This window comes from Diaporthe citri, assembly GCF_014595645.1.
Source record: "Diaporthe citri strain NFHF-8-4 chromosome Unknown scaffold_1, whole genome shotgun sequence".
NCBI lineage: Eukaryota > Fungi > Ascomycota > Sordariomycetes > Diaporthales > Diaporthaceae > Diaporthe > Diaporthe citri.
Window position 1 is genome coordinate 5,102,462 of NW_025064846.1, and position 26,515 is coordinate 5,128,976.

General features: G+C 56.6%; 9 protein-coding genes across 9 annotated transcripts; 4 read left to right on the top strand and 5 right to left on the bottom strand.

Annotated features, from left to right (window-relative positions):
* Positions 1-956: 956 nt before the first annotated feature.
* INS49_001399 (uncharacterized protein) lies at positions 957-1,678 on the top strand (the record flags this gene model as incomplete). Its single annotated transcript, XM_043162228.1, has 2 exons — positions 957-1,114; positions 1,258-1,678. 2 exons carry the CDS (start codon positions 957-959, stop codon positions 1,676-1,678), a joined length of 579 nt encoding a protein of 192 aa, XP_043030734.1.
* A 350-nt stretch (positions 1,679-2,028) lies between these two features.
* Positions 2,029-2,880, bottom strand: INS49_001400 (uncharacterized protein; the record flags this gene model as incomplete). Its single annotated transcript, XM_043162229.1, has 3 exons — positions 2,029-2,255; positions 2,447-2,553; positions 2,732-2,880. 3 exons carry the CDS (start codon positions 2,878-2,880, stop codon positions 2,029-2,031), a joined length of 483 nt encoding a protein of 160 aa, XP_043030735.1.
* Positions 2,881-4,277: 1,397 nt separating this feature from the next.
* On the bottom strand, positions 4,278-5,947 carry INS49_001401 (uncharacterized protein; the record flags this gene model as incomplete). The annotated part of the gene is made up of 3 exons (XM_043162230.1): positions 4,278-4,319; positions 4,396-5,319; positions 5,393-5,947. The coding sequence occupies 3 exons, from the start codon at positions 5,945-5,947 to the stop codon at positions 4,278-4,280; spliced, it is 1,521 nt and encodes a 506-aa protein (XP_043030736.1).
* Positions 5,948-7,479: 1,532 nt separating this feature from the next.
* INS49_001402 (uncharacterized protein) lies at positions 7,480-10,108 on the top strand (the record flags this gene model as incomplete). The annotated part of the gene is made up of 5 exons (XM_043162231.1): positions 7,480-7,849; positions 7,908-8,868; positions 9,104-9,455; positions 9,517-9,596; positions 9,655-10,108. 5 exons carry the CDS (start codon positions 7,480-7,482, stop codon positions 10,106-10,108), a joined length of 2,217 nt encoding a protein of 738 aa, XP_043030737.1.
* A 2,583-nt stretch (positions 10,109-12,691) lies between these two features.
* Positions 12,692-15,367, bottom strand: INS49_001403 (uncharacterized protein; the record flags this gene model as incomplete). Its single annotated transcript, XM_043162232.1, has 2 exons — positions 12,692-13,037; positions 13,101-15,367. The coding sequence occupies 2 exons, from the start codon at positions 15,365-15,367 to the stop codon at positions 12,692-12,694; spliced, it is 2,613 nt and encodes an 870-aa protein (XP_043030738.1).
* A 2,364-nt stretch (positions 15,368-17,731) lies between these two features.
* Positions 17,732-20,181, top strand: INS49_001404 (uncharacterized protein; the record flags this gene model as incomplete). The annotated part of the gene is made up of 3 exons (XM_043162233.1): positions 17,732-18,467; positions 18,523-18,616; positions 18,669-20,181. The coding sequence occupies 3 exons, from the start codon at positions 17,732-17,734 to the stop codon at positions 20,179-20,181; spliced, it is 2,343 nt and encodes a 780-aa protein (XP_043030739.1).
* A 529-nt stretch (positions 20,182-20,710) lies between these two features.
* Positions 20,711-21,570, bottom strand: INS49_001405 (uncharacterized protein; the record flags this gene model as incomplete). The annotated part of the gene is made up of 4 exons (XM_043162234.1): positions 20,711-20,756; positions 20,847-21,014; positions 21,303-21,327; positions 21,414-21,570. The coding sequence occupies 4 exons, from the start codon at positions 21,568-21,570 to the stop codon at positions 20,711-20,713; spliced, it is 396 nt and encodes a 131-aa protein (XP_043030740.1).
* A 577-nt stretch (positions 21,571-22,147) lies between these two features.
* On the top strand, positions 22,148-24,306 carry INS49_001406 (uncharacterized protein; the record flags this gene model as incomplete). The annotated part of the gene is made up of 4 exons (XM_043162235.1): positions 22,148-22,175; positions 22,232-22,329; positions 22,454-22,586; positions 22,646-24,306. The coding sequence occupies 4 exons, from the start codon at positions 22,148-22,150 to the stop codon at positions 24,304-24,306; spliced, it is 1,920 nt and encodes a 639-aa protein (XP_043030741.1).
* A 1,078-nt stretch (positions 24,307-25,384) lies between these two features.
* INS49_001407 (uncharacterized protein) lies at positions 25,385-26,046 on the bottom strand (the record flags this gene model as incomplete). Its single annotated transcript, XM_043162236.1, has 2 exons — positions 25,385-25,874; positions 25,928-26,046. 2 exons carry the CDS (start codon positions 26,044-26,046, stop codon positions 25,385-25,387), a joined length of 609 nt encoding a protein of 202 aa, XP_043030742.1.
* Between the last annotated feature and the right edge of the window lie 469 nt (positions 26,047-26,515).

Here is a 26,515-nt window from a genome sequence, read left to right on the forward strand (position 1 = left end):
GGCCTGCTGCCGGCGTCTACTTCGGTACCGCGTGCCTAGGTGGCCAACCAGCGAAGCCTGCCTTGAACGAACTACAAGAGGTCGCCCGCGTTCATCTGATGGCCACGCTGCTCACAGCTGGTAGGAAAGCGGACCCTGGCCTCAAGTCCAGGCCGGCCCGTCGTTGATCACACTACGCCTCGATCGGCTGCTACTGCAACAGACATGGAATCTTCAAAGCTCAAGGACGAGGATGAATATATGTCAGAATAAGGTCGATGGGTTTTGAACCTGCCGTCTCCATCGCCCCTGGACTCCGGAGCTTCTCCAGAGAAGCTTGGCCCTGGCTTTGACTCAAGGGCCTGCCTACATCGCTGCATGGATCCGTCGATCACATAGTCTACGTGCACACACGAGGCAAGTACAAACAAGGACCACAAGGATTCGCAGCTGCCATCGTTGCGTTGCCGCCAGCACCTACCTGCCTTGCATCTGAACATCTCGCAGAATTGGTTTTGAATTTCGTTTTCGTCTTTCCTTCCCCTAGTCAATTAGCTAGTACTCTGCTGCACTCTTCTCACTTACCTTCGACAATTGCTACGAGGTCCTGCCCCAACCCTTCGGATTATCCCCCTTATGCTGCCTTGGTCTCCTGTCTTATTAGGTTCGGATGGGTTGCTGGCTACCTAGGTAATTCTTATGGATCGGTCAGCAAGCCGTCTTTAACTGGCAATATATGTTGCTGTGAACTTCTTCGTAGTTTCACAGTTGATGGATCGAACGCTAGCTCGTAGGGCTTTCGATGGGCTGAATGTCCCACTTCGGCCGCCCGGCAAGGAAGGGCAGGTCTGGGTCTTGGCTTTGACCTAGGTAAGTACGTCATGTCAACATATCAAGGTACCCGCCCTCAATCCCAACCGCCCGCAGACCAACAGTCACTCCACTTGCAGCATTGGCATACGATGTACACAACACCCATGTTTCTGGCACGGGCAGCCACGCGGCCACTCCCAAGCTCAGTCCTGCCAAAGGCTGCTCTGAACGCAAGACCAAAGGCCGCTTCAAGGCCCTCCCTACGCGCCTGTTTCTCATCCACGCCCAGCCAGCAGCAAACGAGGAATAGAGTCTACTCGTCGTAAGTCGCGCCAGCTGCATTGGGAGCCGTGAGATCCAGCCTCGTGCTCGACAGTGCCCCACCGTCCGGTGACACACATCTGCTGCAGTCTCATCCGTGGCAACGCATCAAGCACAGTGACAATGCATGCTGACAGACCTCAGTGTCCGCAATGAAGACCAGTTCAGGACCTACCTCGCCGCCTCCTCCAGCTCCCGCAGGCCCCTCCTGACACTATGGAAGACGAGTTGGTGCCAAATATCGCCCCTGTTGAAGTCACTTGTGGACTCGGGAGTGGGCGAGGCGGAGGGAGGTGTTGGCTACTGCGAGGTCGAATTTGATGCGCCGGACGTAATGAGCGCTGGGCTTGGTCTTACTTATATGATCAGCTCTGTGCCCACACTGATGAGCTTCGACGCCGGCGAGGCCCAGGTCGAGACCAAGGTCGCAGATGGCAATCGATTGAAGGACCGGAGGTTCCTCGAGGAGTGGATCAGGACCGAGGCCAGGCGCCATGGTGGGAGGGGAGGCGGCGGCGGAGGCGGGCCCATCTTTGGCGGGCTCTTTGGAAGCTTCAAGGGCTGATGTACTTCAGACGTGCACGACTGCCGCGTGGGCGGGACTTCATGCTGTGTTGCCGTCTGAGGCGTCGACGGTGGCCTCGGGATGGAGACACTGAGGGACAAGCGCGAGGATGCCGTGGGCTGCGGGCGGATGTGCTACCTGTACAACGTGGCCTCAGCGAGTGGAGTCTTGAGCCGTCTATTATCTGAGCCTGGCACCCGACTGAGGCTCCCTTCTAGTTCCTGACACCAAGCAACAAGAACCACCAAGGCGATATGTCCACAGACCGATTAAGAAGCCTGCCCCTCCCGGAACAGCTCGGCACGAAAGGAGAAAGGCGACGGCAAGCAAGCAAGCAGAACACCACCCAATTAAGCCTGGTAAAAGACCTCCTCAACGGGCTTCCACCACGACGGCTCGCCGTCCTCGCTGCTCTTGGCCCCGGGGACCAGCGACTCCTGGAACTCGTCCGTCATCTTCCACCACTCCCGCACCTTGGGGTTCTCCCTCATCCTCTCCATATCCCCGGCGTAATCGTATCCGACGTATTTGAAAGTCGCAAAGAGGATGTTTGAATCGGAGTCATGGAAAATGCTGTCTGTAGGAAACTGTCAGCCCGCCATCTGGCCCTGGTCGACATGAGGTCTTGAAGGAAGCGCAGCTGGGGAGCTACAGCCAGGGGTGGGCCGGGTTGCTTCCCGCCCCCGGATGACTCGGGCTCGCGGGGCCAGGAGCAGCTGTCAAGCGCGGGACGGGGGCCAAGTGATCTCATTGACGACTAAAACCTACAGTCGACGATGTTGCAAGCCTTGATCTGCCTCAGCACCTCGGGCCAGACGGCCGCGTGCACCTCCTTGTACTTGTCGTAGTACTCGGGCTTCAGCTTCACGATTTGCCTGCGTCGTGGGGCCGGGTCAGCAAGCCAGCTAGCCAGTCATCGGCGGGGTTGTCCGGAGCTTCTCTCGGGGATCACATGTCCTCTGATGGGAATCCATCCTCCCCCGAAAGCACCGAAGGTAAACAATTCGTCCCTGGACAGCGAAGCGCCAGATGTAAACAAACACCGTCACTCACGCAAATCGCCTTCCGGGGTGGCGGACCCTCGTCTGGGCCTCGGAGAGAGGCGTGGCTGAGGGGTTGTGGGACTGCGACTCGGGTATGGCGGAGGGCTTGGCCCAGAGGGCCGACGAGGACCCCGTTGGCTTGGTCCAGAGTTCAGACATGTTTTTGCTTTGGGAGAATGTGTATATATGTATGTATGTATGTATCCTCGTCACCAACAGACAGACAGCTTCTCCAGGCGCCAAATAAAAACGGGAGAGGATTCTGGAGGCTGGAGGGACACCGGAGCTCGGGGGAGGATACAGCAGGTAATAAGCGGGGAAAGGGGCGGGCGCGGGGTTCGAGCTTGGTGCTTGCGCGTGTAAGTGTGGGCTATGAGTCCCACCGTCTGCTGACAGCTAGCTGTATGTACAGTTGTCTGTCTCGGTGTCGCAGTTGAACGCGGACGGAATAGGACCTGGGCTACTTGACTCCCGAGAGAAATATGTCCAGCGCTATGCCGCTGGTGAAACAAACAAGTACTACAGAAACCAGGGGCGGCTCGTCGTTGCACACGAGGCCAATCCGAGGGTGTATCAGCGAGATCATCCTCATCCCATCTACAAAGGCCAACCTTGTGTGTCCGTGTATGTGTCTCAACGGATTCCTGATGGAGGAGGCCTGCGCACAGACAAGGGGCGAATGGAACTTAGTAATCCGAGTGGCTTCTCCTGTCGCGCGCATCGGGAGATTCCATGAGTCTTGGTGTTGGGGAGGTTGTGTCCGCGGTCGGCCGTGCGGTCAGGCCCGAGGCTCACAATCTCGCGGCATTGAACTCCGAGCGGATCTGCCCCGGGGGGATCCGCTGCTGCAGCTTGACAGGCGCTGTGGCATGTTGCGGTGGGAAGGAGCTACACCTTGGAGGCGCTATGGAGACATTAACAACAAGAATCAGAGTTGGGAATATTACCCAGGCAGCCATACATGCCTCAGTGTGAACGAATGCTTTCAACTTCTGCAGCCAGCATGCTGCATGGGAGTGGACTTTTCTGCCCGGCTTGGGTAGGATTGCTGCCGGGCCTGCATTTACCCAAATTTGAGTATGCGAACCTACCGGATGTTCAGTGGGAGAATCATACCCCGAGTGTTATACAGCCTCGACACAGGACATGGAAGAGAGGGGCCTTAATCAAATACAGCTTCATTAAACGGCGGGGTGTCCTATTTCATACAAGGGAGCCATATATAAACCTGTCCTTTCCGCGGCCGTTGCCAACGACAAGAGCCCGACCTGTTTTGCCCAACGCTTTTACTCTTTTTATCGACAGAATTACCATTAGATTTCCATTGACTCCGCCTATGCAAATTCCTCAAACGAAACACACTTGCCGCTTCCAACCGCTTTGCCCGTGTGCCTAGGTGCTACCGCACCTGCAACAACGCTACATTGCAAGCTGCTGTGCGGCCTAGAGGGTAACAACCAGGTAGAAAAGTCACGGCCCCATATTATAAGGAATTTAAGTTGTAATGCGATGGGTGGGAGCTGCTGCTGAGCACAAAATCCGTGTGCTTGTCCTTCCTAGGCCCACAGAGCTTCGACCAAGTATATGACACCGAATATCTGGACCCGAGTTAGGATATTGGGGTGTGGTAGGGCAAAGCATATGCCCTGAAGCAGCCTCGCGAGATGAACTTACCAAAAATGCCACACTTCCTCCCACTGTCACGACTCTGAGAGACACCTTGCCAGCGATGGCGCGCCCACCAATGACCGCGACACCAGTACAGCATGCATGACCCAGCACGGCTCCCAGGGTGACCCACCAGTAGTCCTGTCCAGCTGCCATGGCGATCGTCGCGATCTGGCTGCGGTCGCCCCACTCGCCCAGGAACGTCATGACAAAGGTCTGCACCCACGCTGGGCTCAGAAGCAAAGAGAAGAGGTTGCTCGCGCCGTCGAAGACGGCCCCGAAGGCGCCCCGGCGGGGACTTGGGCTCCTCTCAGGCGAGGCGGACGGGCTGCGCGGCGGCGTGGGGAACCGTGACTGGGAGCGGGACTTGCGTGTGTGCGTCCTATTCAGACCCATCTCGAGCGCATAGGGTGATATAGAGGACCGCCTCCGGCCGGCCTTGCGCGCCAGGGTCTCCTTCTCCTCGAGCTCGAGTTCCACCTCGGCCATCTCGGCTGTCACTCCCTCATCCGGGCTCATGGCCAGCCCCTCCCTCAGCATGCGCGCGCCAAACACGAGGAACAGCGCCGCGGCCAGGAAGTTTGTCACCTTCTTAGGGATGAGCGTGGGCACGGCGTGGCCGAGCACGGCGGACAGGATGGTCATGGTAATCAGTGCGCTGAAGGCGGCGGAGAAGACGACGAGGCGATCGTGCTTCATGGCCATGAGCGCGGCGACAAGGAAGGTCTTGTCGCCTATCTCGGAGACGAGGATCATGGTGTAGGAGAGGAGGAAGGAGTGGAACGGCTGGATTATGCCGTCGGGGTCATCGATGGGCAGCTTGCTAGAAGACTTGCCGGTCGAGGGGGAGACATCGAGGTGATTCTTGTTCGCGGAGTCGGGTAAGGGAAGGGCCTGTTCGGAGGTCTTGCCAGGGAGGTCCGAAGGTTTCTGGAAAAGGAACATCGTCAGTACGGTTGAGTACAACACAGCAAGAACCGATGCAGATCGTAGTGGCACGTACCTCAAGCCCGGAGAAGTCCTCTGTCTTGCCATCCGGCTTGCTCTTGTCCTTGGTGGCATCCTCCTTGCTCAGTATCTTCTCTTGCTCGCTGTGTGGCAGTGGAGGCGCCTCTTTTGGCGACTCTGGCTTGTTCTCGGCCTTTTCACCAGTCGCGCCCTCCTTCGCCTTGCGCACCTGATCCTTCTCGCTCACGCCGCCGGACGTGCCGGTGGTTCCCTCTTTAGCCTGTGACCGATCCGGATCGTTCATAACGCCGTCGTTGGTCTGCGGGATCTTAACACCGTCGACGATGGTAGGATCGACGGGGCGGCCTTCGAGGGGTGGCAACTTCTTGAGGTCGCTGCCGGAGGTCAGGTGTTCGACCTCGACGAAAGGGCCTTCGTGAGGTCTGCCATCCTTCCCGTCCACAGGCGCATCCTTGGTCCCTATCTTCGATGAGGATCCCGTGGCTGGGTTGAGAGGTACCGAGTCTAAGGACGAGGCCAGGACGCTGGTGGCAGCGAGGGAGGACAGGAGCAGAAGGCCCAGGGGCGCCCGTCGTTGTCGGATCCTCATATTGATTGCAGCGAGCGTGGCAGACAAGTAGTCAAGAGGCAGAGGACTTTCAGATTGTATTTCGGTGTCGGGGTCGACGGGGAGGAATGCTGCTGTCGAGGGACGGCCGTGTTGAGGCGGGACGAATCTCTGACACGGCAAGATGCCCTACACTTTGGCCTCTCGAGAGTCAGGTTTGGCAGATGGACCAACCAGCCAGACAGCTTCTCCTGGCTGTCAACAAGGCCTTGGATCGAGAAGGCGAGGAGGGGTCCAAAGGTAAAGACGGGACTGATAGAAGGAATAGGGACTATAGAAGTGTTGACTTTTTGGGAAGGCAATGATGTTCGTTTTTCCCGGGTCAGGGGAGACGTTGCCTGCTCGGGGCGACGGTATGGAATAGCAAGGCTGTCAGTGGCCACTATGGGTACCCATGCAGGGACAGTACCGCATACAGGGTACCATAGTACAGATATAGCACAGCACCACGCTTCGCACAGCCGGCTCGGCCAGGGATCTACGTAATCGTACAGATCTGCATACGGGAAACACGACCTGCCCAGGCCAGCCAGTTTGCCAGGCCTGCATGTGAATAGGGGGAGGGCCAGACCACCACAAGATCCCATCACCCAAAAGATCTTGTGCGATAGCATAGTATGTCTCTGTGGCTGGGTAGCTATATTCTCGCTGATACCCTTGGGGATTTGATACATCGACAGCTCAAATCTGCACACAGAGGCCCGAGTGGTCTTCGAGTCCAGTAGCTATTCGGTTCGAGACCACGTGTAAACTCTGGTACAGCGTCCGGGGAACCCAAGCACCGGATCTGGCCTGAACAAGATACACTTTCGCATGGAACCGGTAGAGTAGAAATGTCTCTGCACATGCCCGGTATCCGAGTGCCTGTCAAATCTTGAGACTCGCCTGACCTGTACGGTACCTAGGTGCGTAGCTGGACACGCCAAGACATCACTTTCCTTCTGAGGCTTACTGGGTACGCAAGTACTTACCTATCTGCCTGCATGAAAATCTACCTGGTGTGCTCCTTCTGCAACAAAATAGTAGGCGGGGCCAGAAGACACGAGTGTCACAGCTTCTGTTCAAGTTAATGGATAAGAGACGCGCTACTGTGTACCTACCTGCCTGGTCGACGCAAGTCTGGATTCAGTCAGTCGCGTCCGTTGGAGACTGGGTTTGCAACCTGGGGCTAAATCGAATTCCCTTAGTGGCTACACCCCTGCTCCTGGCCCTGGTGGGCCTGGCTTTTTCCCGCCCTCTGCCTCTCCCCTCTCCCACTCGCACTCCCACACTCTCTCCTCAAACCCTGAAAACCCCTATCCCTCTCGTCTCTGTCCATGACAGTGGCATAACCCTCGCCGCGGCCAGAACCTCCATCGCGAGCATCTCTCATCAGAGATATTCAACTCTCATCTCTAGGTTTCACGGTGTTTTGGAGGCCAATTGGCAGCATGCCTCCACGGACAAGAGGAGGGCGCGCTGCTCCCGCCAGCTCCGCTGCTCCCGGCAGACAGAGCACGCGTATTGCTGCTCAGATGGAGGCAGCACAACAAGCCGCCGGCCAGCCCGCCCCCGAAGAGACTGCGCCCGCCCCCGAGCCCGTCATCACTGCTGCTGCTGCTGCTGCTGCTGACGATGACACCGCCCATGATACCGATGCCTCTCTAAATGCCTCTCCTGGTGATAATGATGATGACAACAACGTCGATGACGACGCTACCCCAGAATCTCCTGTGCCTCCAAGCTCTACTAAGGGTGGTCGCGGCACAGGCAGAGCCCCAGGTGAGCAATATGCTCGTCGAGGGACGCGCCGCGCCTTACGCGAGACCATGGCACCCAGCGTCTACAGCATACCCAGCTCTGGCGCGCCCGCCTCCTTGCCCCCGACCCAGCCTGATGCGAGAGGTGAACACGAGCTTCTGCATAGTTTTCGTCATGCTCATTTGCTAACCATGACCAGAAGGACCTATGACGCCGCACCAGGTGAACCCGGCTGTCACATATGATCACCCTGATGCGGGAACTCCTTTTCTCACGCCCAGGACCAGAGACGCCAAAGTCAACTTAATGAATAAATTTGTCGACAGGCTCTACTACGCTTCTACGGACATGCTGACCCACCTGGCTCTTGAAGGTCCTGAGAGGGATGAGGCCTGGGGAGACGAACTCCAGACTCACAAGGACATCTTTGAAAATTACTACAAAGTCTACAATGAGAAGTCCGACGATTTCATCGACATCAATGTCGTCTCGGACAAAACAAAGGCTGAAGAATCCCCCCTCTGGTCAAGGATGACCAAGGCCGTTGCAAACGCCAATCTTGCAAAACTGCTGAGCAGCATTCAAGAGCTGGAGGACGACCCGAACCTGGTCCTCGAGCGCCTGCCACGCCTTGAGAAGATTGATGGCCACTTTCCGGTTGCGTTCGTGCCCGGAGGCAGTAAAGGCTTGGATGCCTCCGTACCTGATGATGATATACTGAGGCAAGCCTTCCACATCCGCACCCAACGTTACATCGAGACCCTTCGCGGGGTGCAGAACGCCGTTCCCCTCCGCCTCTTTGCTCGCGTCTTTCTTGATATCAACCTTGAGGGCGTGGATGACGACTCGATCAGCGGATACATTGAAGGAGCGCCCCTCAGAGCTTTCCCCGGATTCGATATCTCCAACGACAACGCGCAGAAATACCGCGATGCCATCGACGGGTTCCGCGCCATGATCTTGGAAATGGACACGACTGCCATCATAAGTAACCTAGACCAAGAGTACCCGTTCCAAACCTTCTTGGATGAGCTGAAGGATTGGATCAAGTCATTCGAGGCCAAGCTCGGCGCACCCACTCAGCCTGTGTCCCTGAACGGTGACGGATCCTACTCTGTGGAAGAACAATTACAGCAGGACATGAGAGCTGCGCACATAGGAAAGTGAGTTCACTGGTCCCATTATATCACCCACCTTCCACACATCTCTGGGTTGGTTTCCAGCGAGACTGACTCTTGCCTTGAGATTCTCCCGTGCCGGTCTTGAACGTATCCGCCATCACATGAGGAATGCTTCTAGCGGAGAGCAACCCTTTGATCTCTCAGAGAATCGTGCATCTCCAGCGCCCTCATCCGCCAATTTCAGCCTAGCTAGTACTGACAACTTTGCTGCCCAAAGGGCCCGCGATCTTAGCCAAGCTGCAATCAGAGGCAACGATGGGTCTATGTATGCAGCCGCCGCCGCCGACGCTACGAGACGAGTTCGTAAGCGAGGTCGAAAGAGCGGTCCCGAAGAAGACCCCGCAAGCAAGCGAGCCCGGGCGGCTGATGCCGCTGCTATGCCTCCTCCTCCCCCTCGCCAAAACGCAGGTGGAGCGATTCCTCCATCTTCCGCAATGCCCGAGCCTATACCTGGGCTCATCGATGTCGTAGCTATGTCACGGGCCTCCCAACTTATCTCAAAGGCCAATCGAAAGCCGTCGCAGCCTAAGCAGAGGAGGCCGTGGACAGCACACGATACTCAGCAACTCGTACGAGCGGTGAATGTGTACAAGGCGAAGTGGAGCACCATTGAGAGGGCTATCAAGGAAGATCACATTCCCTTCAATGTTCCAGAGCGTGATCAGCAAGGCCTGCGACAAAGCTCGCCTCGTCAAGGTCGACATTTTGAAGTAAGTTACTGCCACGGGCTCGATCCTTTATTGTACGGGACTGACTCGGGCTACGCAGGACCGATTCGCATCTTCCGCCCGGGTTTGACCTTGTTGTATTAGGCAGGAAGGAGAAGGATATGGTTATTGCTGCTGGAAGGAACCCCGAGCGCAGAGAAGAAGACAATGATCCCGACCAGGGCCCACCACGCAATACGCTTTATGACCCCGCGGCTCATCAGAGACAAGCTGCCAATGAGGCACCAGTGCCGCAAGATTACCAGAGTGTCGCCGCCGACGCTGTCGATGACGCTAATCTCCGAGCCCTCCAAGAGGCCCAAATGCAACCCGAGGCCCCCATTGGGGGAGGCGCGCCCACGGCTCCAATGCTGGCGCAAGAAGGGATTGGCGGTACTGCTCCCAGCGAGTCTCTCGGCGATTTCGAGCCTCAGGACCCGCTTTCAGTTCCTAATGGTGCCATCATTGACGGTGCTCTTTCTGAGGCAGGTCCGAGCAACGCGGTGAACGCATAGGATGTTTTTCAAGCCGCACTCGACCTTCGCCACCATGGGAACGATCACCTCAACCCCAGCTGGTTTCAGACCAGCGAGTAACGGCATGATGAGCTCGCTGTCAAGATGGTTAGCTGCGAAATTGTGTAAAGATTACCGCTCGTCATATCACTATCACTCTACAAACCACTCGAGGACAACAGCGATAGAGTCCACAGTGAAGGGCAAAGACGTTAGCCGCAGATCTGTGGAACGGCGTCTTGCATCACAGCAGCCGTGGAATGCAGGCCAATGCTGAAGTTGAGGTCCACAGATTAGGAGAAGTTTGATGCTCACCCGTTACCCCAGCCTTTTCATTCTTAGACATCCGCACGGCTTCGTGCGAAAGGACCGGCGTCTCAGGCTGCGCAACTTACTGGAGAGCACTGCTAGCTTCAATGACGTTGTCACAGTCTTGTGCAATGTTTTATACCGAGGCCAAGTGGACTGTGGCTGCGAGGCGAGCGTCTTTGTTGTGACCTCCTGTATGATACTTACGCTCATCCACATGTGCTCATTTTCCTCATCGCCTGTTGCTTTGATATAGCGTGCCATTCTCACTTCTCTACGTCTATGCTGCGATTCTGGAACTGTGGATGCCCAAAATGTGCACCCTCAACAATGATACAAGGGGCAGATACTACCTTACACTGGTGCGATCTCCAGCACAACACGTGAGGCACAATTTCGTGCGTCACTCGCCTCGGCTTCGCACGTGGACTGCCGTGAGCATCATTTTCAAGATGAAGCTGGATGGTTTCACGGCACCGCAAAAATCGTTGAACGTCAGGCTGCCCGATTCTCATACCCGCTCGCTCTCCACACGTCATATCACATCAGCGATTCTGCACACAAGCCTGTATATATCCTTGGCTCAGCACAACCTTTCCGTACAGACACCTCGTCGTCCATCGGCCTCGCTGATCGGGCCGGGAGGGCCCCTTCTAGATTCAAGCAAGCCAAAGTGGGTGGCCCTCCGAGCGCTTAACGGTGACCGCCTCTACACTGAACCACGCCCATCGATTGCTTGCATTCTCCCTTACCAGAACCAAGCAGGCGGTGTAAAGCTTAAGATATCCACAGGCAACCAGCGAGATAGTGATTTACGACATTGCTGGTCATCCCTTGCCTCCCATGGATCAACACCCTAGCCGCCCAGCCGGCCTTGAACTTGCTTCTGTCACTGCACGAGGGGAAAGAAAGGACACAGAAATTTATCTACCTGCTTCGAATCATCAATTTTAAGCCCAGACAGCAATCAGAGGCGTACACGATATACCCTGAGAAGTGGGCACGCAATAATCCCTCGCAATCTTGACCTACCGGGATTGTTCCCAAGAAAACACGCCCCATCTCGCACTTTGTTCTCACCCCTCCAAGATCACGACAAAGCCAGGGCCCAAACTCGAGGTACATCATCGAACAGAGCCCAGTTACACTGAATAAGAGACACAAGGATAAAACAACAACCAATAAAACCTGGCGAGATGCCCTACTCCGACTCCAACTCTCGGCCACCTTCGCCCGAGCCCGCGCCAGCTCCTCCCCCAAACTCCCCCAGAGACGAGGCACGAGGTTAGCGAAGGCTGTTCGTGATGGCGGCGGTCCCATTGGGGACACGGGCGTGCTCTGCCTGGGGGACTCGTTCTGTATCGGCGAGAGCGTGGACGCCGCGGTTTTCCGCGACAGTAGCAAGGGGGTTCGATCACCTGGGAGAACATAGAGTGAAGTGAATCAGATCACAGCCATTACCAACGACCCTAAAGCTTAGACCGCGGAGAGGAAGAGCTCGTGGGTGAGAGCAAGGAGGCAAAGTCGTTATGGTGGATAAACGTCAACTTTTTAGGAGTTTCTGAAACGGTTTATTATTTCCAATCCAGTCCAGTCCAGTCCAACTCCGCCCCGTCCAACGTGACAGGGTCCATCCGCACAATATAAGCGCAACCATGAAAGGGGTTATAACCACTGCCCCAATGCTTCCTTGGGACATCCGGAAGCCACCTCATGCCTCGGCTCCCCACTTCTCTCTTTCATAAGATACGAACGCGGAAAGAAGCATCCTGTTCCGCTGTGCTGCGTGCGTCTAAGCCCCAGTGACATCTAAGCGCAAACATACCACTCCAAGCGGTGAATGATCCCTCGCCCTGTGTAGGATGTGCGGAATGCGTGCCTGCCCTTGTCCTTATGCTCCTCCCGTGCCATGTCCATTTCCTCCTGCGCCGTGACCCGAAAACATGTGATGATGATTAAACAAAGAAGCAACGCAACGCCAAACGACACGATGATGTAGAGACAGAGAGGGGCAAAAAAAAAATAAGGGAGGGGGGAAAATCAAGACTGATGCGCGTGGTATCTTAGCGAGTGTGTGGGTATCGAGTTGGAACAGGGCCGCCCGTCCCAGGTGAAAACAAATATGCATGCGCTCAAAGCGGGAATCAAAGTTTGCTGACGGGCGATCTGAAGGGTGTCTCGTCTCCATCCTGCGCATGTCGAGCTTGTGAGTGTCCATTTGCGAGCAACCACGCATTTTTTGACAAATCTCGCGGCTTGATGGTGTCAGGCTTATCATCGGTCACGGTCCTCATCTGGGACCCGAGAGCGAGAGGATGACGCGGAAGCATTGGTGCCAAAGCTGCTGGATAGCAAACCGAGCCAGCCGTCTGTTCTTCCGGTCCTACGAGAAATGTTTCGCGGTGCCGGCGACAAGATGCCCTCTTCAACATCCGCATCCTGGGCAGTCGGTGACCTCCTCCCCGAGCCTGAGGCCTCTGGTTCAGCGTCATCCTCTTCGTCGCTATCGTCGTGATATGCTTCGTATCTCGGGCTGGATGGCGATCCGCGTGCGAGAGATCGAACGACGTCGCCTTTGCAGATGGGACACGTGCGCCGTCTGGTTGTCAACCACGGTGTGCTACAGACAATCTGATTAGCGAGATATTCCTGAAGGCACGTTTGGGATTGGTCGTGGACTTACATGCACTCGGCGTGGAACTCATGACCGCAAGGTAGACTCATGACACGGCTGACACCATCGACATATTCTTCCAAGCAGACTACGCACTCGACCTGTCGTCCCATGTACTTCTTCCACTGGCTCTCCTTCTCATGGGGCGGCGACGCACGTGATGGAGACCTTGATTGCTGTAGCGGCGAGTCAACACGCAACATATCGTCAGCTTCCGGAACACCAGTAGTAGTCCGTGAGCGCGGTCTAGGGCGAGATGAACTTTGCAGCAAAGGCGTTGTCGGCGACGAGCTTGTAGGTGATGGCAGCCGTGGTGTCTGGCTAGGGGTGGTCGATGCGACGGTGTGATATGTACGGACGGGCAAGCGCTCAACCACGGACTTGGGAGCGCGCCACCTCCGCCTTCGGATCTTAGCCCGCAGGATGAGGAGCGCGTACACAACGGTCAACGTGATCAGTGGGCTGACAACCAATACCAGGAGTGTGTCGAAGAAAGGCGCAGTGCTGCCGGTAGGCGTAATGGTAACCCACAAACCCTCATGTACAACCTCCTTGGGTGTGGGCTCCTTGGTCAGGGGCGTATTTATCGGCTTTGGTGGAGGGTTTGCTTGAGCGAAGTCCGCCCCGTCGTCGTCGCCAAAGAGCTTGGACATCAGGCCTGATGAGCTGCCTTGATGTTTTCCTGTCCTGGACGATGGAGTTTGCCTGTCTTTGGACGACGTAGGAGGATACTGGCCACTTCCAGGCGTGATACTGCCACCTTTTGGCCCGTTCGCGTCCTTCGGCGATGCGGACTTCTTATCTGATCCTTTTCCGGAGCTCCCTGCCCCTTGCGACTCTCCACTCACATCCTTGCCCTTGGTATTCGAGGCCTTGCCTCTGTTCGCACTCTTGTCTGCCCCTGTCCCGGAAACATCCACCAAGTCAGGATCACGCCAGTCTTGCACACCGATCTGGAACCCATCTCCTGAGGTCTTCTTTGCCGAAGTCGCAGCAGCTTTGTCCTTCTTCGAGGCCTTCTCTAGGCTGCTGCGAATCACCTTATCCTTCTCGTCACTCCAGTCATCAACGAGGACCCAGTCATGCTGACCGCTACTCGGAGGCCGGCTCTGCTCGGTTGCCGCCCTGGGCCCGCTGCCATCGCCGAACAAGCGTGCCATCCAGCTCCTCGACCGTTGTTCTCTGGGGAGGGTGTCGTCCGCAGCAATCGAGGACTCTTTCCTTGTCACCTTCGATTTAGCAGACTTGGACTCAACCACAGGTCTGGCTGCTTCTTGGGCAGTATTAGTCTGGGTCTTAGCCTTGCTCTTCCGCAGCTTGTCCGACTGTTGCACCTTGAGAACCGGGTTGCCATTCTCGTCGAAGATGTCTTCGATAAAGCTCCCAGGTTGCATCAGAGAGGAGAGGAGGTGGGCCGTCGTTCGAGAAGTGAAGATGGCGGGGATGGTGACGTTGGAGGTGTCGCCTCGTGCGAACATTTGGATGAGCGGGCTGCCTTTCTGGTTGTCCCCAACAATAACACCAACAGCGCCTCGCCGCTGGGCCCACTTGACCTTTTCCAGGAAGCCACACCCTCCGCGACTGAGCAGAACCACCTTTCCGGTAATCTCTGCCGTCTCTTGAATGGACTGTATGTCGGCATGGCTTGACGTCACCGTGGTCATCTCGTAGCCGGGAGCCTTGGAGGCGAGCGTCTGGTGTAGGTAGTCGTCGGTGCCGTCGTCGACAGGGCCGGTCCTATCCTTTTCCTTTGTGTCGATGACTGCTGCAGGGTCAACTGCAGGACCCTTGGGCAGGTTCGACCTCTTTGACTTCTCGCCCTTCCCAGCAGCGGCGACGGCTTTGGCCTTTGCGCTCATGCCGCCGGTTGTACCCTTCAAGCCTATTATGGCTGTCCCATCCCCGTAGCCGGGCAAGTCGCTGCAGCCCAGTTCGCCTTCCCCCTCGCCATCCGGGAGGTTCTCATCGGCAAAGCCGCTCCCGATCCACAGCTGGCCGCTCAAGCCCTTGGCGGGCAGGGGAGGGCCGAAGGCGGCGGGTCGTGCAGGGAAGAAGGTGCTGTTATCGTCGGTGAGGGAGATGGCGGCATTTGGCGGGAAGAGGGTGAAGGGCGCGGTGAAAGAGAGGAAGGACCGGAAGGGCGTTGCGGTCCTGTGGGGGCTCAGGGGCGCGGCGGGCGACTGGTTGGCATCCCGCAGCGAGACGACGGAGCGGCAGAAGAGGAAGAGGGAGGCGGCGAGGAAGAGGACGAGGATGGCTATTCTCGGGGGCCGCATCTCGATGGACAACAAAGCAACGAGCGGCACTGGGCGTTGTCCGTGGAGGATGGGGGAGAGGAGAGAAGAGGGACAGGGGGAGAGGAGTCAACAGAGCGATTGTGTTGTCGTGTGATGATGGAGTGGGCGCAGGATTGCTGGGCTATGAAGCGCCGACCTGGGCCGGCCTCGAGCTGGCAGACAAAACAGCCGCGGAGGGGTCAGTGTCTTGCAGGTCAACACGCGCGTAAATCATTCGCAAAGGTCTATGAACACGACAGCCGCACAAAAGGGGCGGGCCTGGGAGAATTATACACAATGTAGAGATCGTCGAGGTCTAGGTTTTGCAGGTGTCGAGAGAGAGGGAGAACAAAGGAGGGCTAGAGGGTGTAGATCCGGCGAGTCGATGTAATCGGACGACAGGGCAGGTGCCAAGCCGCGCTGTTTGGGGGAGGAGAGGTGCTGTCGGGTGGGTGGGCAGTCCAGGTCACCATCCGTCCCGTCGACTGACTGACTGGCCGGGCTGCATGCACCGTACTACTGTTACGTAGAGGGGAGGGGCTGGCCGCTGGTACTCTCTGTACCCGGGCGTATGAAAGCATGTACCCAGGTACCCCAGCTCAGCCTGTGGCAGGTGCCCACCACTGCTGCCCCCCCCCCCAGTGTGAATCAAGACGGGGAGACCAGGAGACCAGGAGACCAGGAGACCAGGGGCCTGGCACCTGTGCTCCTGTGCAGTGCCGCAGGCGGCTAGTCCAGACCCATAACGTTGCGGCAGCGGCCTGAGCGTCTCTGTGGTGCAGGTGGGAACATTCACGTATACCCAGGCAGTCTGGGCCCTGCAACGCCGGTCGTCCAAGTGGTGCCTGACTCTCGTGTTCTCGACAGTGCACGAGCTGTGGCTGATAAGCCGGGTGTTTGGTGTGTGTGGTGGGTGGGTGTTTGAGATAACTTACCTAGGTACCTCACCACTGATTCAACTCCTGCTCTTGGGTTACATTTGACCGGCCTTCACATGGGGCCACGGGATGTCCAAGGATCATGGGGCAGCCCAAGGGACCAAGTACTCGTGAGCCTTCGTACCTCATCGAGCCCAACTCCATGGCATTGGACTACAGAGGACAGTCTACCTAGGTACAGTATCTACCCCTTCCTCGGAGATTCCAAGTGCAAGGTACAACGGTGACCTTCCATCGCCTCGCCTTCGAGGTTGGGTCCATTTGCGGAAGTTGACTGTACAGGGCAAAGGCGCCCAGTGGTCAGACTGTCCTGACTGTGGGCACGTAGTCTGTGAGAGACATGATTCCTTTGACATGGCTCACGTATCGTAGTGTCCTTGGACCGGGTGTGCGATTTGATCAGTGGCTGCATTCGATGACGGCGACAAGGGCACTTTATTAGCAGGTGTCTATCCCAAATGACGTTTCCGGCCGCCTCGAGAAAGCGTCCCACCATCCCACCCTTCCCGCCAGTCCGCCCGGCCACTCGCGGAGCCCTCCTGGAGTCAGAGGACTGCCTGTGGCAAGCTCCTAAGCTTTACAAGCGCAGTCGCCGGACGAGTCAACGACCGCCACACCCTGCAGCATGGCAACACAGAACTGAATAGCACGGACCAGGACAGAACAGAACAGAACAGAACAGAAGACAGACGACCTGGACTACTTGTAGTCAGTCTAGGTGTGCAACCACAGACAGCAAGCGTGCTTCACTTGTACCATCGACTCCCGGCGGTGGGGCACTTGTTGTTTTAGCTCCACCTTGTCTCACCTGTCAGAGCCATTACTGCTCGATCCGGGGCCCCCTTCGTAACCCCGTGGTCCGGAGGCCCCAGCGCCCCTCGGGAGCTCCCATATGAATGAGCCCCTGGCTGACATCTCGATGAAACCTCTGACAAGGGGCTTGTTTATCCTCTCGAGAACTCGGAGTAAACGCCCAAGCTACCCAGGTAGGGCCACACACATGCTTTGACATCCGAGGCCGTCTTGATGGAAGCAAATTATAAGCTTTGAAACCCGCAATTGACTGCTAAGTCAAGCACAGTTGCTTGGCCTAGGTACCCAGGCAGTCTGCCAGGTCTGGTGGTGCCGCACAGCGGCGCTGGCTCCAGGCCAAGCTCGGCAGGTCAGGTACTGGGCGTGCATGTACCTGCGGTAAGATCGCAACTTCCAATTGGTCCAGTTCTACGCGTTTGCATCGCGACTTCCACTGCAGCCTCAACACACGGCAAGACGCTGCCAAGCACTCAACGTCGCCGTTGAGCAAGGCATTTCAATCTTTCAGGTTTCTCACAATTTGACATGAAGACCACTTCATGGCTTTTTATCCCCCACGATAAGTCTCGTGACCCGTCATCTTGAGCACAGCACAGATGCTCAAGACCCCACCATGTCTCGATTTCTCATGCCTTCGGACATTGGCCTTCTGGTCCTTGTCGAGCTTTACACAGAAGGCGCCGTTCCTGGCGACGGCATCATCCCCGTCCTGTCCTTCCTGGCTTCTCACACCGGCACCGACGTAAACAAAGACCTGCCAGGCCCCCAGGGACTCTGGCAGAAGGCTCAAGATGACATCGATCTTGTGAAGTCCATCAAGACCTTCGAGTCTCTGCTGCTCCCCTTCTCTACCGCCGTCGGTCTGCCCGGCCGCCGACTCTGGGATCTTTTCCTCTCCAAATTATGGGCCATCGATTCGTTAGACGCTCTACATGACTTCTTTGACCGACGGTCATCCCTACTCGCAACCAAGGAAGATATCCAGCAAATGGTCGATCCCGAGCCCGGCGCCCAAACAAGTAGAATACCCCTCGTGCCCAACTCCCCTCTGGCCTTGTTCATTCGGCGAGCACAGCTGGAGTTCAACAGGCTGCAGTTCTCGGATTCCTCGAATTTGTGGAAGGATCTGATCGTCTACCGACAACCAACAGCCTCAGCCTGGACCAGACGCAACCCTTCCTCGGGCCCAGTCCGGTTTGACAAGGTTCTCGACATCTGTCGGCAGGATTGGGGAGAGGGCGCCGCCTCTATCGAGTCTATTGCCTACGGAGATTTGAGCTCTTCTCATGTTCCCGTCAGCGCTCACTGCTTGGATCGCCTGATCGAGTTCCAAGTGGCTCAGATGCAGAGTAAGTACATGCCTCGCTGAACTATCCAGCAGCCATCTAACACAGCCGCCACCAGGATATGGCCTTCGCGTCCCTCGACCAATCCAGAGACAATTTTCTGATCTCCTGGAATCGAGCCGCACAAACCCCAAACTTGGGCATTATCTCAGGTGAGACCATCGATCACATCAGCTTGGGCGCAACCACTCTAACCCGGGCTAGGTTCCTCGAGGCTTGGAAATCAGGAGACTACCCCACGTCGTTTGATTACCTACATCGGTATTTTGACTACACCATGCAGAACAGTGACAGAGAGCACTACCATTATGCCTTGTTGAACCTCGCTGTGCTCCAAGCAGACTTTGGCTGCTATAAGGATGCTGTGTCCACTATGCTGGAGACAATTGCGACCGCCCGAGAGAAACGGGACCAAAACTGCCTCAACTTTGCCTTGAATTTCTTCTACAACTTCGGCCTCCAGCATCCACGCCTGGTGGAAGATCTAGAGTCGAGCAGCATCAGTGCCACCGGCCGGGAAACACTCGCCTTCCTCCGAGTGAAAGCCAAGGAAACGGGAATGTGGTCAACCTGGAGCTCAGCTTTGCTGAGCGAAGCTAAGCAGGGTCTGCTGAGTGGCGATAGTGTTGCCACTGCACTCGAGAACATCGCGCGCAGCTCACATCTCCTGGTCGAACGGAACCTCGTCAACATGATTGGCACCCACATATCACTCAACATTGCCGTCTGGGACAGAGTCGGAGTTGCCTTCCTGTCCAAGATGATGTGTGAGGTTTTTCTTCGTTGCCATGCGCCCAACGCCATGCTGGATGATACACTGAAGATCACATGTCGGCTAGCAAGCATCCTGGCAACCAAGGGCAAGTACAATGAGGGAATGAAGTTTCTCGAAAGCATCAACGAGGACTCCCTGCGGACATGGAGGGCCAAGAAATACTGGCAGAAATTGCGTGCGCTTGTCAAGCTGCGCAGAGACCTCCACCGCAATGATTTAGACGGAGTAGAATACCTCCTCTCACAAATCATGCAGTCCAAGCCTGACGACCTCGAATCCGATCTCACCTTCGTCGTCGACTCGCTGCATTACGAATTGCTCATCCGACGTGGCGACCTCCAAGCCGCCTTCGCCAAAGTCGAACAGCTGATTTCCGACAGCCACGACCAGGACAAGGACGTTGGCGTCCGAACACGCCTGCTCCTCATGAAGGCGCAGCTATTCCAAAAGGCAGGGCGTCCCCAGCGCGGCTTTTCTGCCGCCATGCGCGCTGCCAACCTTGCCTGGAAAGCACGGCTTATGAATCTGCTGTGGCAATCCATGGGTACCATAGCGGACGTGCTTATTTCGCTCGACGAGTTTGAGGCCGCAGAGAAGCTTCTCCTTGTCGTCATACCGCGGTGTCTCGAATGCGATGGGTCTTATATGGCCGCGACCATGTACTCCAGCCTCGCAGATGCCCACGTAGGCACCGCAGGCAAGATGGCGCCAGCGCCTGGCGCCGGTCCTGGTCCTTCGAACAGGAGGACGGAATATCTCAATAAGGCCATGGGAGCCTTGAGACGGGCTTTCGATTACTACGCAGCCGTGGAGGACCTACAGAAGAAGCTGGAGGTAACCGCTAAGATGTCGACGATCATGAGGGTAAGAGGCGACGTCAAGGTTTCGAATGACCTGGCGGCTAAATTCATCGAGCTAAGGAGCGAGGCGACGAAGGTTTGAGCGACGCCAAAGGCGTCGTGTATGGAGGCACATCGTTCGTCGCCAATGCCCACCACCCAGCCACTTCTCGACACGGCCAGCGGGCCTCGGTAATCGCATCCGTCACAGAGAATGGGCTGCTTGGATCGCCGCGAAGGGCTTGCTTCTCGGAAGTGAACTGGGTGTGGTTTGTCCAGGGCAAGGTAGTTGTCAGTCAGTCGCATCAGGACATGGCTAGGTCAGTCATCTTCCAATCTACCTTGGCTTGACGGCAAGTGGATAGAGATCATCGCGGTGGCTGCTGAACATGTTCAAGAGAGCGAGCGACACCGTAAGCGTAAAGTGAGCAAATTGCCGCTGGTAATATAGCATGGCCACCGTGTAATTCAGACACAAATGCCCGTCATATATGAATGGTATAATCGATTGCTGTGACTCTAGGAAAACATGTACAGGTCGATTTGTCTGCGACGGTTGTCCGGCGCTCTATCTCGCCATGCCAGCTCTCGCAGGCTCCTCCTCCATATTCTGAAATAGACTCGTCCCCAGCTTAGGTGGTCTTGTCCTTGTTGTGGTAGTTGACTGAGTCGTTCCAGCTGCGAGGAGGTATTAGCGAACTCCGTGCCAGACTAGCCGCGCCTGTCTCGACTCCGCCCAGGCTGGCGACAACGCGGAGCCAAACTTACAAGAGGGTCTTGTCGCCGTCTCCCCAGGGGAAGTTCTTGGTCCGGATGTTCTGGTAGGGGTACTCGGTGCGCTCCTCCAGGGGGGGCATGTGAGACCAGTGCTCCCAGTGCTCCGTCCACAGCCAGTAGGCGTTGGCACCGGCGAGGGCGAGCCCAGGGATGCAGGCGCTGTAGTTCGAGTTGGTTAGCACTCCGTGTTTCATGATGGCTGCGGCGGAAATGCCGTCGTCGTATGTGTGCCCATCGCCCTTCCCTCCGCTGGCCCGGCTTCTCCCGGCTGCTCCCTGGGGAAATCGTGCTTGCCGTCCCCAGGACGCTGGGCCGCCCTTCTGATTCCTCTTCCCCGATGGCCTTCCTCCGTCCCACAGTAGGCTTCACAGCTTCGGTTCGCGGAAATGCAATTGGCACAGCTTGGTGATGAGGGATGTACTCGGGGCAGTGAGGGTGATGTCATACTAGATGGAGATCTTCTTCCAGAGTTCTGTACGGGCCCCGTGTCAGTCTAGCTGCCCCTCTGCCAGCCAATTGGCCGGCCCCCGTACTCCTCGGGCCCTCGGAGAGACTCACCAGTGGTGCCGGCGGCGTGCTCCTTGACGGCCTCGCGCTCCTTGACGAAGGCGTTCTCGCCGGCCTTGGGGGCGGGCGAGCTCATAAAGCGGCGCTGGACGGCGGGGGAGCGCAGGAAGCGCGGCGCGGAGCGCATGATCTGTCGCTGCGGGAACATCTTCGGCGGATTCTCGATGGTGGTGTGGGAGTGGAGAGGCTCGATTGTTTTCGGTAGTGGGTATTTCGCTGGGGAGAGGAGGGATTCGGGCGGTTGAGGTTTGAATCAGACCACTGACGATTAGGAGATGGGCGGCCGCTTAGTCAGCGAGCTCATCCCGGCTAGCCAAGCTCTGGCAGCTGGCTCTCTCCCGCTCTAGCGCGACCGCGTGTGGGGTTCGCGAGGGAGATGGCTGAGACGCCGCTCCTGCTGTAAGTGGCGAACGCGACTCGGGAGCTGAACGGCGGATTGAAATACGCGGAGGATATCTGTTGCCAAGGTTGAAACATCGCCGTGATACTGTGGGAATTGGGGAGATCAAGCTGTAGTCTCATGTTCCTGAGAAGATCCAAGCTCTCTTGTTTGGGGAAGTCTGTTTCTGTTACCCTGCCTCTCTGCCACCTTTCTCTTCCGTCTACTTGTTGGGATGTCCGCGAATCCCGAAAACCGCAACCACTCGCACGGCGAGACGACAGGAGACTGAGACAGGCAGTCGAGCACTGCCGGCCGGACCACATGAAAATTTACAGCCGCAACAATGGGTCTGCGTATTACTACTTGGAATGGTGAGCCCCCGCACCTTCCTGTCCTGGTGTTGGTCCGTGACTGACCGGCGTTGCAGTGAACGGCATCAGGTATGTTGCGCCTGAGCTGGGCTGCAGGCCGCCTCCCAGCTCTCTGTCTTACACATATCGAGAGGGATACGGACCCAATGGCCATGTGCTTATCCTCTTTCTCCCAGGAACCCGTTCGGATATGCGCCATGGAATCAGAAGCGGTCTTTCCAGGCAAGCTTCCCCATACTCGATCACTGTTGAAGACGAGGAAGACTGACAGCCCTTAGGCCATGTTTGACATCCTGGAGGCGGACATTGTCATCATGCAGGAAGCCAAGATCCAGCGGAAAGATCTGACGGATGACATGGTGCTGGTTTCCGGCTGGGACGTCTTCTTCAGCTTACCCAAAGACAAGAAAGGTAGGTGCACTGGGCTCGCATGTTCTTGTTCCTGGACATCCGCGCTGACATTTTTTCAGGGTACTCGGGAGTTGCAGTATACACGAGGAACTCAAAGTGTTGTCCCATCCGAGCCGAGGAGGGCCTGACCGGAGTGCTCTGCGCCCCTAAGTCTACAACCAAGTTTCGAGACCTCCCCGCCGATCAACAAATTGGCGGATATCCCCGCGAGGATCAAATCATTGGACCAGTAGACGAGGTGATGCTCGATTCCGAGGGACGTTGTGTTGTCCTCGAGTTCCTTGCCTTTGTCCTCATCGGCGTCTACGTGCCTGCCACCCGAGACGACACCAGGACTGATTTCCGCATGGGCTTCATGAGTGCTCTTGATGCGAGGATCCGGAATCTTGCTGCCATGGGCAAGCAAGTGGTTCTTGCGGGAGACCTTAACATCATACGTACAGATATCGACACCGCTGGTTGCGCGGAGCACCTCCGAAAGGAAGGCATGACCTTGGAGGATTTCCTCTCCTCCCCTTCAAGGCGCTTCTTCAACCAGCTCGTCTTCGAGGGTCAAGTTATCGGAGAAAGGGATGAGGGACGAGAGGAGCCTGTGATGTGGGATACCACCCGATGTTTCCACCCCGACCGACAAGGCATGTTCACCTGCTGGGAGACCAAGAAGAATGCCCGGCCTGGCAACTTTGGCAGCCGAATCGATTACATCCTATGCACGGCCGGCTTGAAAGAGTGGTTTGAGGACGCCGATATTCAGGAGGGCTTGCTGGGATCCGATCACTGCCCTGTCTACGCGACCCTAGCGGACTGCGTCAGGAAGGGAGGCCAGGGTGTCCATCTTTCAGACATGATGAACCCCGAAGGCATGTACAAGGAGGGCAAGCGGCTCAGGGATTGGGACACCAAAGATCTGCTACCACAGTCAGCGAAGCTGCTGAATGAGTTCCACCGTCGCCGCAGTATCAAGGACATGTTCACAAAGAAGCCCGCTCAACCGACCGTAAAGCGAACTCCGAACCTTCCCACCGGCACCGAGTCCGTCGGCGAAACTGATGAGCTCCCCAGCACACAGACATCCAACGTTCCACCATCTCCGTCCCCTGCCGCCACCCCCATTCGGCCCTCAGCTTCGTTGACGACGGACTTCAAGTCCCCAAGCAAGACCACATCCCCAGCGGCTCTTCCCAAACGTAGCGCACCGAGCGTATCAAGTCGGCCTCAGAAGAAAGCGAAGACGGGGACGGGAAAAGACACAGTCAAGTCTGGTCCGGCGCAGAGCAGCTTGATGGGCTTCTTCAAGCCCAAGACATCGGCGCCGAAGGCTATCGCGGAGGAACAGGGAGAGCAGGAGAATGGAAAGGCGGCTTCGACTACCATATCACAGTCGGACGGTACGATTGACCAAGACGAGGAGGCAGACGAACCTGCAAATGGTGGCGAGGGAGACCGCGGGAGGGTGTTTGACCCTGTAGAGTCTAAAGAGTCGTGGTCGAAGCTGCTGGGCAAGAAGAAGGTCGCACCGCTGTGCGAGCACGGCGAGCCCTGCATCAGCTACGTCGTTAAGAAGGCCGGGATCAACTGCGGCCGCACATTCTACATGTGCTCACGGCCGCTGGGGCCGTCCGGGCAGAAGGAGAAGAATTCCCAGTGGCGCTGTGCCACCTTCATTTGGGCGCGCAGCTCGGACTCGAAGGAGGGGGGCACACCGCAGCAGCAGCAGTAGTCACATGTAGCTTAGGGCACACACACCAGACGCACGAGGCTTCACATCGCACACACGAAATTCTTTTGGTGGCCTAAAGCCTTTTTTTGATTTTGTACTATCTGGATCATGATGACTGGCCAGTCGAGCCGGTGCGAACCGAGCCTGAATCCTGTGGTGAATGGGGGGTTATGCTGTCCGTTTCCATGGTAACATCCTTTCCAACGCCCTCACCGACGCCGTACTCCAGATTCCAATGCATTAGTGGAACTCGCCCACCCCCTCGTAGTGTCGTGAAAAGTCAAACCTGAATCCATGAAAAACAAACCTGCATGCCCTACTGACGAGGCGTGCCAAACTTTTGAGTGATGATGAAAGGGGTGTGTCGTCCGTTTTCATGGTGAACTCCTTTTGCAACGCCCTCAACGGTGCCGTAGTCCAAATCCCATGCATTAGTGGAACCTCCACCCCGTTCCAGTGCCAGTGAAATCAAAACTGCATGTCCTGCTGACGAGGCATGCGAAATAACTGAGTGATGATGAGGGGGGAAAGTGCCGTCCGTGTCCATGATGAAAGTCCATTCTGACGCCCTCACCGACGCCATACTCGCAGGGCTCCATGCATTTCCCAGATCCATCTCAGCCCCCCAGATCCTTCGTCGTCGTTCGGCTGTACTAAGAGATGGTGGTCGTGGTTGTTGGTGTGTCTGTCGTTTCGAGTTTCCTTGGTTTGAAGATGGCGCCTCCCTCATCTAAGAGCAATGGCACCCCAAGACGTACACTCGCTCACCTAAGAGCAAGGCACAAACCGTACTTCGAGTCGACCGCCTTATGTATACCTTCGACCTCCCTGATCGTTTTCCTGGTGAAGGCGTGGTGCTGCGATTTTGTGCAGAATGCACGATGTCGATCAATGTCTTTTCTTTCTTTTCTCTTTTTCGTTTTTTTTTTTTGGCTCCACTCTATTATGTGTTAAAGTGCCGTGCCTCCCTTCCGAGACGCCGCAAATTCACAGATTTGAGTGAAGGAGAGGAGTGAGGACGTAGGTATAGTTGTCCGGGTCATCTTGCTCCGTGTGTCTTGCTGGCTCGCATGTCGCCTCACGGGTTCATGTCAGCCACATGCTTCGCTAACTCCTGGTAAAAGCCCTTGACCTCGTCGGAAGCGGCCTTCCACTGACGAGACGCCTCCTTCGAGACTTCACCGAAGGAAATATCGGGGTTCTCTTCGCGCATCTCATGCAACTTTTCCTGCATGAAAACGGTCCACGGTGTGGGTGGACGATGGATCTTGTTGGTGCTCGCACCTGAGGCAGCAGGGTCGGCAGAACCGGCAGGGTCGGAGGGACCAGCAGAGCCGGAGGGACCAGCAGAGCCGGAGGGGCCAGCAGAGCCGGAGGGGCCAGCAGAGCCGGAGGGAAGAGCAGGGACGGAGGGGCGAGCATTCGGGAGCCAATCGAGATCGGTGATGTGCTCGTATCGACCAGGCCTGTCCATCAGTTCCTGCTTGTAGAAGACAGGACCAATGCAAAACATGCGCGCATTCTTGTCGAAAAAGACAACGCAAGGCTCCCCACGGATGGCAATGTGCCTTCAGAAGCTTTGATCAGTCATGCACCTCAGAGCTTTCGCGGCCAGACTTACTGATATCTCGGCGCGATGCGCGACACGACGTCCTCCTGTCCCAAGCTCTCGTCAATGTAGAGAGCCATCCTGCCCTGGCCATCATGGACGGCAGTCACCTTGGGCTTCATATCAGCCATCCTGGGTCCTGGTGTTGAAGTTTGTGCGTAATTTGGCTGTAGGAGAAACGCGGAGTGACCTTGACAACGTCTAGACTGAGGAGATCGTCAGGGAGGAAAGATACAAGTTTGGATATTTGAGAGTGTGGAAGGGTACGGGTGCGGGGGCACGAGTATGGAAAGGTACGAGTTGGAAAGCTACGCGTGTGAATAGATGGGTGAAAACGTGGAATGGTGAAAACGTGGACTGGTGAAAACGTACAGGGGTGAGTGTGTAGTGGGGCAGAGGGTGGGAGACTGGGACATTTCAGGTAGTTGTGTTGGAAGAACCAAGACCTGCGTTTGTGGTCAGTCAAAATCAAGAAGGGCTTGATTGCCATTCGCAATGGAGCACCCAATTATGTTCAATGAGCGGACTTCAATTCAGGCTCGTGTCTCTATCTCATGCTGTAGTCTTCTCGGTCACCTCGGTCTGGTAATTCAATCCCAA